The sequence below is a fragment of the Castor canadensis genome, chromosome 12, assembly GCF_047511655.1.
Source record: "Castor canadensis chromosome 12, mCasCan1.hap1v2, whole genome shotgun sequence".
Lineage (NCBI taxonomy): Eukaryota > Metazoa > Chordata > Mammalia > Rodentia > Castoridae > Castor > Castor canadensis.
The window spans coordinates 24,495,482-24,507,985 of record NC_133397.1 but is presented as its reverse complement, the minus strand read 5'-3'; the positions used below and the strand labels follow the sequence as shown (position 1 = coordinate 24,507,985).

General features: G+C 37.0%; 1 protein-coding gene across 1 annotated transcript in view; it reads right to left on the bottom strand.

The window, feature by feature from the left end:
- Positions 1–12,504, bottom strand: part of Wdr43 (WD repeat domain 43) — a 46,118-nt gene that overhangs the window by 3,999 nt on the left and 29,615 nt on the right. The window contains exons 12-16 of the mRNA XM_020154545.2: positions 8,115–8,201; positions 6,679–6,710; positions 5,211–5,274; positions 2,676–2,789; positions 1,768–1,837 (exon numbers count right to left, since the gene is read on the bottom strand). Coding sequence (XP_020010134.1) covers positions 1,768–1,837; positions 2,676–2,789; positions 5,211–5,274; positions 6,679–6,710; positions 8,115–8,201 — 367 coding nt within the window. The remainder of the gene's footprint in view (positions 1–1,767; positions 1,838–2,675; positions 2,790–5,210; positions 5,275–6,678; positions 6,711–8,114; positions 8,202–12,504) is intronic.

Here is a 12,504-nt window from a genome sequence, read left to right as displayed (position 1 = left end):
ACACCTTGAACCAGTCCATCAGTCTTTTGTGTGTGGGGGGGGGGGGGTGGGGGAGAGGGTATTTGCCTGGGCTGACTTTGCATCATGATCCTCCTGATCTCTGCCTCCTGAGGAGCTAGGATTTCAGGTGTGAGCCACTGGTGCTCAGCTGTAATTTTTCTTTATAAAAGTTATTTCACTTTTTAGATATATTCTCAGATGTATTCATAGCTTAAATTGCTGCTGTGAAGAACTTTTTTCAGAATACATTTTCCTATTACTTGTTACTGACAGAGTAATGCTACTGACTCTTTTATGTGGTCTTGGTATCTACTATAATTGCTTATTTATATAGCACCTATTAGTAATAGTATGGCTGTAGATTCTATTGTATTTTCTATGTGAAGGACAGAGTCCATTGCTCTAGAATTCACTTCTTTCATAAAGTACTACACAAGACACTCAGAAGCAATAAAGAGTACATTCATGTCTTGTTCCTGACTTTAGTGGGAACACTTTGCTATTATGTACAATATTTGATGCAGGTTTTAAGTTAAGGAAATTCTATTAAATTCCTTGGTTGCTTAGATTATTTGAGATGCATAATGACTAAGTACCTCCAATTCCTTTCTCTGTATCAATTAAGATAGGATTTAGTGTTCTCCAGATATTAGTGTTAACCTGCGAGTATGATGACTATATTATTAGAGTCCTTGATGTTACTCACCTGTAAATATCTAAATAAACTAACTGGCAATGGCATATTATTTTACTTAAACACTTTCATAATCAATTTACTACTCAGGATCTTCAAAGGCCATCTAACATGTTTTGCTTTATTTTAATTAACACATATCAATTGTAATTATTTTAAAGTGTTCTTTTATTGATTGTCCTTGTATGGTTTAGAATAGTAAATATAAAAAATATGTAAATCATGACAAAGATGATTTATTCCTTGAAGGCCTGATAAAATCACCTGTAAAACATATGAGGCTCATATTTTGTAAGGAGTTTTAAGTCAATTTTGTATGTCTTGGCTTTTTAAGTCAATTCTGGGCAAAATTAACCAGTATTACCTAGTTAATTTTTTTTGTTGGTTTTTTTTGTTGGTATGGGAGTCTGAACTCAGGGCCTCAGGACTGCTAGGCAGATGCTAGAGTCACACCTCCAGCTGTTCTGCATTAGCAGTGTATTTTTCAGGCAGGGTCTCATGTTTTTGTATGGAGGGACCTCTGGCCTCAATCCTTCTACATCCACCACTAACAATCCTATCCCCCAACTCCCATGTAGCCACCATGCCCAGCCTCATCTAGTTTCAATGTATTGACATAAAGTCTGTAAATACATTGACAAACTTTTCCATACCTAATGCCTGTTTTTGTTACTATATCATACTTTGGTCTTTTCTTTCCTTATTTCATCACAGGATTTTCCATGGGGTAGACTATTTTATTAGAAAAGGTGTGCCAAGAGCTGGGCACTGGTGGCTCACACCTGTAATCCTAACTACTCAAGAAGCAGAGATCAGGAGAATCGTGGTTCAAAGCCAGCCCAGGCAAATAGTTCTTGAGACCCTATCTCAAAAAAACCCATTACAAAAAAGGACTGGTGGAGTGGCTCAAGGTGCAGGCCCTGAGTTCAAACCCCAATGCTGCAAAAAATTTAAAAAAATATAAATGAATAAAAAGAAAAGTTGTGGCAAAGAAAGATCTTACATGGATACTTTTTATAAAGATACCAAAACTGACTCATCCAGTTCTAGACATGTCCACCCTCAACCTTTACCTTCTTCATACACCAGTTTTGCGTTCTGTTCAGGGGCAGCCATTCTCTTCGTCTTCTCTGATGCTGAAACCTGAAAGACAAAGCAGAACTATGAAGCGGAGTTATCCCCAAGTATCACTACTACTACCCACACTTACTACCCTAACCATCAACCTACTCTCCCTCCCCACTGGAATGGGTAGCCTGAATACAATGTGAAACAAAGGCAGGGCAAAAAAATCCTCAAGACCAAGTATGGCACTTCATACCTACAATCCCAGTTACTCAGGAGACAGAGACTGGGAGGATCACCATTCCAGGCCTCTTATCAAAAAAGTTAGCAAGACCCATCTCAATAAATAAGCTGGGTACAGTGAATCATGCCTGTGATCCCAGGTACTGGGAAACATTAATAGGAGGATCACAGTGTGAGGTCAACCCCAGACAAAACTGGAAGAACCAAACTGAAAAAGGTAATTAAAGCAAAAGAGCTGGGGGCATGGCTCAAGTGGCAGAGTGACTGCTTAGCAAGTATGAGGCTTTGAATGCAATTCCTCAAGGGGGGATTCAAATACAAGGAAAGAATTTCTTTGCAAAAGTTAAAAAAAACACCTGAAGTGATTAAAGTATCTTTCTGTGCCAAAATTTTAACTAGAAATCTGTAACTTACTGTTGGTGGTAAATGTTTAACTATAGTGACAACATAATGGCAAGAAAAGGTTTTTAGAAAGTTTCAATAAAAGCTGAAATAGACATATATTTAAATTTTTCTCATTGTTGAATAGATAACACTTCCAAGTCAGAGACTAGATTCTGATTTACCGATTTCTTACTGATCCAGGGAGCTCTCAATGTTGAAATAATCCTTATTCCTCACTTCCATTTCTATCACATCCAAAAGTTTTAGCCAGAAACAATTTGATACTCACTTGTGTGATTAGAAGAATAAGTTTTCCATGAAGGTGGGAGAGTTTCTGGAAAGTTTTGACTCTGCTTTCCATTAGCTGGTAGAGTGTCCCCAGATGGTGTACAAGATCAGGCAACTAGAAAACAATGGTCATTTCATATTATTGTCACTGTCTCAAGACGGCAAGCATATAAATCATGCTCTCTATGCCTCAGCATTCAGCACTCATTCTGCTCACAAGTACTTCCACTGGCGCTGGCTGCTTGTGACACAGCCTTGCACATTTCTGCAAATTTTCACAGAAGGCTCTCTATGTTCTAGCAGGAAAAAATTACTGTGAAAATATACAAGGCTAGGAGGAAGAAAATGTCAGGTAGGGCAAACTGTAAGGCAGAACTCCTTTCTACTGACATATCATTTCAGTTAAGGTCAATATAAACTATGATACTAAATTAGAATACCCACAACACACCTTAGGGCGAAAGTGAAGCTTTCCTCTTTATCTTACCCTCCAATGACATGGTATTGTCTACCCTTACATAGGGCCCTGGAGCTTTTCCCTGGCTCCCAGAGAACTTCCAGAGGATGGAAGTTTAAGGCCAGCCAGGGGAAAGAACTTCTGATACTCCATCTCAATCAGTACTGGGTGCATGTGCCCGTCATCCCAAAATACACAGGAGGTTCACATTGGGAGGATAGAGGTTTCAGGCAAACTAGGAGAAAAACAGTTTGCTAGATTCTATTTCAGTGGAAAAAAGCTGGGCTTGGTGGCACTAGCCTGTCATCCCAATGACAGTGAAAAGCCTGAAATAAGAGAATTGCAATGCAGGACAGCCTGGGCAAAAAGTGAGACCCTAAGTCCAAACTAACCAGAGCAAAAGAGGACTGGAGCTGCTGTAGAGTGCCTGCCTAGTAAGCTCAAAGCCCTGAGTACCAACAAAAGGGGAGCAGGGAGGGGGAATTAAAGATATCTGCTAAGAAAAAGGAGGAAACAAGCTGTTTTGTGGGCTATGGCGCCCTCCCCTTTCTAACACCTCTCTAGACTACTCTGCGGTGACTTTGACTGTTACATAACTGTTACTCTGGTAACTATATTATACCTGAGGAATTCCAGAAAAGATTTCACTACTCTTCTTGCTTCTAAGCAAGTAACCAAGGTTACTGTCATCCATTTTCTAGGCAGAGTCCCTAAGCCAGATATTCACTTTGGTCACCTATGCCAGTCACCATGCTACTACCCCCAATTCAAAACTGCCCCTCATTCACCTCCCTTTCTTGCAGGCTTGGAGACACAAACTATTCGTACTATTGTTTCTTTCTACCTTTCTAACACTTTGGCAGAGTTCTCCCCAGACACAAAGAACAAATTGCTGGCCTCAAAGCAGGTTATCTTACAGCCTTCCCTATTTCAAACCACTTAAGCAAAAGGAGTCTGAGACAGAGAGAAAGGGACAGCACCAGAAAGGAGTTCAGTGAAGCCATGTCAAGAAGTGCAATAGTTTGTAGAACAATTAGGATTTTATTTTTAGCCACACACTAAAAACTTTCAAGAAAACTTGTAACTGATACACTAATATAATAGTAAAGAACCCAACTTCATAGCCAGGTTGTGGGGACTCATACCTGTAATCCCAGCATTCAAGATGCTGAGTAAGGAGGACTGTGAGTTTGAGATCAGCCTAGGCTATATGGCAAGACTCTATCTCACAATTTTAAAAAGTTAAAAACAAGACAAACAAAAAAACACAAACCTCACACTATAAAATAAAAATTGTCCTTTTCTAAAATTAAGATTTTACTTTCCTTCTGTCTGTATAGGTAACATAACTCAGACACACCAATAAAAGAGGTCACAGCAACCCCAGCAAAATGTTGGTTATTAAAATATTTTAAATTGTTGGGCACTGGTGGCTGACGCCTGTAATCCTAGCTACCCAGGAGGCAGAGACCAAGAGGATTACTCATGGTTTGAAGCCAGCTCTGACGAACAGTTCTAAAGATACTATCTCGAAAAAACCCATCACCAAAAAAAAATTAAAAAAAAAAAAAAAAGGCTGCCGGATAGGCTTAAGCAGTAGGAGTGGCTGCCTACCAAGCATGAGGCCCTGAGCTCAAACCCAGGTGCTGCCCCCCCAAAAAAGGTCATTTTTACCACAAATCACCTCTTGATCTACTGGGACAAGGTAGGCCAGACATATCAATATATATACAAAACCTTTAAAAACCAAGTAAGCTTTTTAGAAGGGAAGTTAAAGATATATACAGTGAAAAACAATTTTGTTGAAAAGCTTATGCATACTGAAAAACACCTGAAGGCAGGGCTGAAGGTGTGGCTCAAGTGGGAGAGCACCTGTCTAGCAAGTGTGAGGTGCTGAGTTCAACTCCCGTACCAAAAAAAAGTTTAAAAACACCTAAAGGCTAATATATCAATATATAACATTTCTCCTTCCCGTATTTTTCAAAGCCCTCTGGAGAATATGTGTTACTTTTCAAATCCAGGAGAAAAAGTTTATTATCCTTATCAAAGCCAAACTATTCATCCTCAGGAAAGACTTACTGTTGACAGGTATGATGCATGAACTGTTAACACACATTTCAGCCACTGAACCATCAAAACAGCACTGCAAAAGGAAAAATATCCAAGTAAACTAATGTTCATCTACTCAAAATTAAATACAACTGAGTCATAAAATACTTAAAAAAAAAAAAAAAAGATGGGCAAGTGAAGATAATGAATTGTGCACTGTAAAGATAACCACAATGAATCAATCACTGCGCATTTCGGCTCCTTGCTCTAGCCAAGATTCCTGTGAAATCGTAAACTCTTGTTGGAAGGGGTCAACTGTAAAACAGAGGACAAAAATCCTACCCTCTAAAACAATTAAAGAATAAAACTCATACTTTACTTCATCATTAGCTGACATCAAGGCAGTAATGACCACCCACACTGGGCTCAAAAGATTTTCTGTTTTATGTTCATGATATTTGAAGTCACCATGTATTCACTACCAAGAATGAACAGCACAGTCTTCCATAACAATGTTAAAGTGAAACTAGAGACCAACCAGGTAAGTCAGGCCTAGTTAATGAAATCTTCAGCTTTCCTCTTATTGAGGTCTCATAAAATATTAGAAAAGAAAAACTATTCGTTATAGACACTGACAACACTGTACTAAAAAGCTTGGTTATCTCTGAGATACCAACTTCTTGTTTGAATTTTTAAATCAAAGTATGAGAGATCAGGGTATGGTGGCAGGCATCTGTAATCCCAACAACTGGGGAAACTGAAGTAGGTAGGCAGGAGAATCCTTAGTTCAAGACCAGCCTGGGATATATAGCAAAATGCAGTCTCAAATAAACAACAACAAAAAAAGGTACTTAGAAAACATACACACAAAATTTAGTCTTTTAGCCCGAAACAAAAAAAAATTTTGAAGGATAGGTTAAGTAAGCCCCAGACTTCACACATACTAGGCAAGTGTTCTTCCACTGAGCTATATTATGATGAAAACAAAATCATTCAATGAGACTGACTCATTAAATGACCTGATAAAAACTGAAATAACTATATAGTTTTTGAAAAGAAAAGTGTAATAAAATCTTTCAGGAACATAAGAATCATTTGACTTAAAATGGTGGTGGGGATAAATAAATAATTGACACTTAAAAAAAAATTCTGTTAAATCTGGGGCTACCTAATTTTTGCAGTGCTGGGATCAAACCCAGGGCCGCAAGTGTGAGGCTCTGAGTTCAAATCCCAGCACCACCAAAAAAATAAAATAAAGAAACAAACCCAGGGCCTCCAGAATGCTAAGCAAGTGCTCGACCACTGAGCTGCATCCCTAGTCCAGACATACCAGGTTTCTAACAATCACCAATAACTTATTTATAAAAACAATGCAACATTCAGAAGTGGTGAAACAGGCCTGTGTGTATCCAGTAATCCCAGAACCTGGGATAAACCTGTGCTATACAGTGAGACCTTGCCTCAAAAAAAAGTAATTTAAGTCACCTAAACGTCTTACCTATTAGGATGTCCTTGCAACCTCTTGGTAAGCTAAGGAAGAGAAAAACACTGTTAGCTGTAGCACCTCAGAGGCAACCTATCTCCATCAATTTCCAATTACTCCATTTAGCAAGTCTATTTTCAACCAACATAATACGGTTTTTTAATTCATCCCCACAAGAAGAAAATGATGAAATAAAAAAATCTAAGCTAAGATTTGTGTATATGAATGTCCACAATGGGCAAATTTATGAAGACAGAAAATACATAAGTGATTTGGGGGAAGGGAAAATAGAAAGTCACTATTAATGTGTTCAGGAGTTCTTTTGGAGGTAACAACTATATAACCTATTCGACACACTAAAAAACACCAAATTGTGCACTTGAAAAGATTGAATTTTATGGAATGCTAGTTAAATTTCAATGTTTTAAAAAATATAGAGAAAAATCAAATTTAGGCAAATTTTGTTTTGGAGTAGATAACAGTCTAAAAACAAATGAGCACTTCTCTTATATTCCTTTACTTTTTGGCAGTACTAAAGTATGAATTTAGGGTCTTGCAACACTTGCCAGGCAGGCACTGTACCACTTGAGCCACTCTGCCAGTCGTTTTTTGTGCTATTTTTTTTTTTCAAGATAGGGTCTCTCAAACTATTTGCTGTGTGTCAGTTACTTAAGCAAACACTAACAACCACTGCTCAAAAATAGTGAAAGTTACTCTTGTACAGGCCAGAGAAGACTACTAGTAGTAGTGCCCTCACCACAATTCCATACTGCCAAGGCAGAGAATATTAACAGCTCGTCTGCAATAAAGACCAAATTGGGCCAGGTGCCAATGACTCGTGTCTATAATTACAGCTACTTGGGAAGGTGAGATCAGAAAGATCGAGGTTCGAGGCCAGCGTGGGCAAGTAGTTTGAGACACCCCCCTTCTCCAAAAAAATTACAAAAGCAAAATGGACTAGGGACATGGCCCAAGTGGTAGAACTGCTTTACAAGTACAAAGCCCTGAATTCAAACTCCAAATAAATAAATAAATAAAAATGCAAAAAATCTTTTCAAAATTAAGAGTACCTGACAAAGACATAAGGGGGAAAAAGATCCAAAGGACACATTGGGGTTGCTGGGGTTTCTATTACAATCACCCCCATGTAGATGACATCCTGTACGTACAGTATTTTGTGGCTCGTATTAAAGTTCCTACTTTAACATGTGAGAGACACACTCACTGCTAGTTGACAAAAAAAGGTGAAAAGGACCATGATACTTCCTTTCACTGCCTTTGGAATTCATCAATTTCGCTTTTCTGTCAGAAGAACATTCCTCCTCTACACGTCGTTCACTCTCCAAATGCCACGTGTTCCTAGTATTACAAATCCATTTCTCTAGATACTGGACTTTCCCCCTCAAATTCATACAGCATTGGGATCTTAAAATGAAAAGAGCAATAGTTACCTCTTGCAACAATGGAATCACAGCATGCAAGGGCATTCTTAATACAGTCTTCTTTATTAGGTTTACATTTCTAGTTTGAAGTACTTTCTGTTAAGAAAATAAAAGGATCACTAAGAAAAGCATACATACAAACTAAGGACACTATAGGAACAATTGTCTCTAAAAATGAGTTAAAGTGGACTAAGGCAATAAACTAACTGAATTTGGCAAATCAAGATTGGAGGAACTGAATGCACAAGGTCGCATCTTGTAGATACCAGGTAAAGTTTGTTTTCAGACATCAGAAAGTTTATTTCTTATGAACATTTCATATTAAATACAAGAGTATTTCTAGACATTTAAATCCAAGTAAGTACCACTCTAGATATGTTCTGAAACCTCTGCTTTACTATATTGGAACTGTATCCACAGAAGAGTGAGCAAACAGTAAAATGATACTTAGAAAAGGTTTTCAATCAAAAAAAAAAAAAAAAAAAAAAACACCTCATTAACTTGTCAACTTTTGCTAAAATGTTAAGCCAATCAAAACAATTTATTAATTAACACTTCAATCAAAACCCTTTAAGGCTAGATCTATGAGAGAGACCCAGTTTCCATCCAGGTTGTAGAAAGAGGGACACTGAAGACCAGTCCTGTTTCTAGTGCTTAGAAACTTCATCCTCATGAGGAGGCCTTTCAGCTTGGCTGAGCCTGAGTTGTTTCACAGGAGAGAGAGGAGGGGAAAGGGGGAAATCAAAGTCCTATCAGGTATATGATTTCCCCCATCCGCTTTAAATATAAACGGCAGAGATATTAAAGGACAAAAATACAGAAAGTTAGTTTCCAATCTATTTTATCAATTCCTAACATATCCTTTCAGAATTACCATTCAATTTTATTTGCTTATAAAACCACCTTTACATAAATTCTTTCTAAATCAATCAAGTACTATTTAAAAACTATCACGTATTTATAAAGCTTCTTATGCCAAAGCAATAAACCACTGTATATATAATCACTGGACAGTGATTACTAAGATAGGCTGTCCAGATTTAATGGTTCTCCATTAACCTAAATTTTCTTTTACAAATAACCAAAACACAAGTTTCAAAGCAAAACATGCTGCCTGTAATCCCAACACTCTGGAGGATAAGGCAGAAGAATTGTGGGTTTTCGACCTTGTCTCCAAAAATCATCACTAGAGCACTTACTTATCACAAAAAGCTGGGTTCTGTCCCCAGTGCTGGGAGAATGTGGGGGTCAGGGTGGAATGGCACCACATGAGACACAATGATGGGACTACTGTCCACTAAAAAATTAAAAGCATGAGCTAGAGGTGTGGCTCAAATAGTAGACTGCTTGTCTAGTATCCTGGAAGCCCTGAGTTCTATCCCCAGTGCTGCAAAAGTAAACAAAAGGCAAAATATGCTTATCAGAACTTTAACAATAATGTACCAGATGCTTGATGAGATTAAATATTCCTTCAATCGCCTCATTATAAATCTGTTATCACAAAGTTCCCATCATCTAGAGACATAGGAGACATCCTGCTCAGAATAGTGTGTAGATTTTTTGACATTTGCCATATTTTTGTTAAGACCTTCAACGATCATCCAAACCACCAGGCTTCATTGTCTTAAATGACTAATTAAGAGCGGCAGTACTTCAGGTCATGGAACATAGTCTCAAGTTCCAACTTACTGTGCACATTATTTACACCAAACACTTGAGATATGGGAGTATAGTTCAGTGGCACAGCATTTCCCTAGCATGTGCAAGGCCCTGGTTCAATCCCTGGTACCAAAAAATTTTTTTTAAAAGAACAAAAATCCCACAATAGAGGGCTGAAAAGAGAATATGGTTTGTGAAATCTACCAGTGCTCCAAATATAGAATGATCACTTAATTTGTTGTCAAAACTGGGGCAGGCAGAAGAATTTTTAACAAGCTCTCAGACACTTCTTAAGTTTATTAAAGACAAATTAAATTGCTAACAATTTAAGTTTTAAAATAAACAAATAAAAGTAAGTTGTCCCAAACTATATAAATGATAAACAGAGTCAACCTCATTGACTAACGAGGATGTATTTAAAGAAATGACCCCATAAACCACTTATAACTACCAGGAAGATAAGATTTGTCTTTTACAAATTTCCTGCAGTACCACTGAAGCATAGTAAATAGAACCCATTTATAGGTGCACTATTTGATCAGTCTGACAAGCACATTGACCCAGGAAACAAACAGCATGATAAAAATAAAATCCGTAAAGTCTCCTTGGGCCCCTTCCTTTACAATCTATTCCTCTTCCTACCCCTAATCCTAGGTAACCTATGGACTTGGACTGCATATTCTACAACTTTTACATAGAATCATGAAATTGTCTGGTTTCTTTCTCAGAGCATAAATATCAATCATCCATGTGGTTGGTCTATAAACAATATATTCCTTACATTCTTGATAAATAATGTTTATCCATTCATCTATGAGAGATATATGGGTCCTTTCCAGTTTTTGGCTATCACAAATAAAGTGGCTATGGACATTCATGTACTAGTCATTACATGCATGTGTATGTATTATTCTCTAAATATCTAGGAGAATGACTGGATGATATGGCAGGCATATTCAGTTTATTAATTTTTAATGAACTGCCAAATTGTTTTCCAATTGTACCACTTCACATTGTCACTAGCAAGATAGGAGTTTCAGTTCTTCTGTATCCTCAACAGCATGTATTATGTTTCTTTAATTTTAATCAATCTATAATTGGTATGTAGTGTTACCTAACTATGGTTTGAATTTGCCTTTTTATATGGAAAATATACAATGACATATATACTACATATCATAATGATTTAATACTTTTAGATGTGTTTATCAACTATTTAAATACTTCTGTGAAGTGTCTATTCAAACTTTTACTGAATGTAAGCTAGGAGCATGGCATAAGTGGCAAAGCACATGCCCAGCATGCACAAGATCTTGTGTTTAAACCCCAATACTGTCAAAGAGAGAGAGAGAAAAACAGAGAGAGAGAGAGAGAGAGAGAGAGAGAGAGAGAGAGAGAGAGAATGGAAGAAATAGAGTTGAATACACTTTCAAACATTGTGAGTTGATTCTTGTCATTAACACTTTAATACATTCACACCCTTTGATATGAGCTGCAAATATTTTTCCCAGTCTATGCCATATCATTTCATGCTCTTAACGTGGTCTTTATCTTCCTGCCTCAGACTCCCATATGCTGACTGCAGGCGTGTACCACCACAGCCAAACTAACACTGTCTTTTCAAGAGCAAAAGTTTCTAAAATGACCATTTTTTTTCTTTTACCTCTCATGTTTTTCATGATGTAACTTAGAAACCTATGGCCTGTTTTGCAAGGATTCTTGTGTGTAGTGTGAGGTAAAAATCAGATTCAAGATTTTTTCCCAACTGTTTCTGGGCTACGTTTTGGTCCCTTAATCTACATTTTTTTTTTTTTACCAATATCAAACTGTCTTGGTTACCTCTTAAATCATATAGGATAATTCTTCCAAGCTGCTTTTCATTATTTTCTGTCCTTTGTATTTCCAAATAAATTTTAGGACCACTTTGTTAATTTCTAAAAGGCAGCTTAAACAAGCTACCAAAATTTTAACTGAGAATGTGTTCAATACATACATTATTTAGGGGAGAATTACTGACTGCAACAATACTGAATATTCTAACTATAAATGTAGTTTAATCTCAATTTACCTGAGTATTTAATTTGTTGTTTTATACTCACCCTATATGCCTTTTGGTATTATTATAAGTGAAATACAGAAAATATTGAATTTAAATATATTTCTAAAACCATCTTAATATCTTTTACCTCTTACACAGATTCCAATGAATTACACAAATAACTAGGCTTCTGTTTTTGCATGAGCTACAGATTATTTTATCAGGTTATATTTCTAATTTCCTAAAGTCATATGGTTTCCTGCCAGACATGTTTATCCTCTCAGAAGTTCCCATGTTGTACTCCTGTCATTGTTCACTTTCTTCATTCCTATATTTAACATCCTCTTAACTATGTATCATGTCATGATACAGCACCTTTCTGGGAATGGGAAAATTTTACATAGGAAAAAATATATTTCTTTCCACTTGCCTCTTCCAAGAGCAGAGTGCAAAATGCGTAAATGCACAATCTCCTACGTAATATACTACACAGTATTTCTGTATATTTTAAAAGGTTATTTTAAAAACCAGTGTACAGGAAACATAATGAACAGAGGAACATACAAAAATAACACCGCAGAAATACAGTAGGCAAAATTTAGAATGTGGGACTCTACTGGGCAAATAACCCAGCTTCTCCAAAATTAACAAATTTCAAGAGATATAAGAGGCATATCAGCCAAGTATAATGTGGACTTTGTT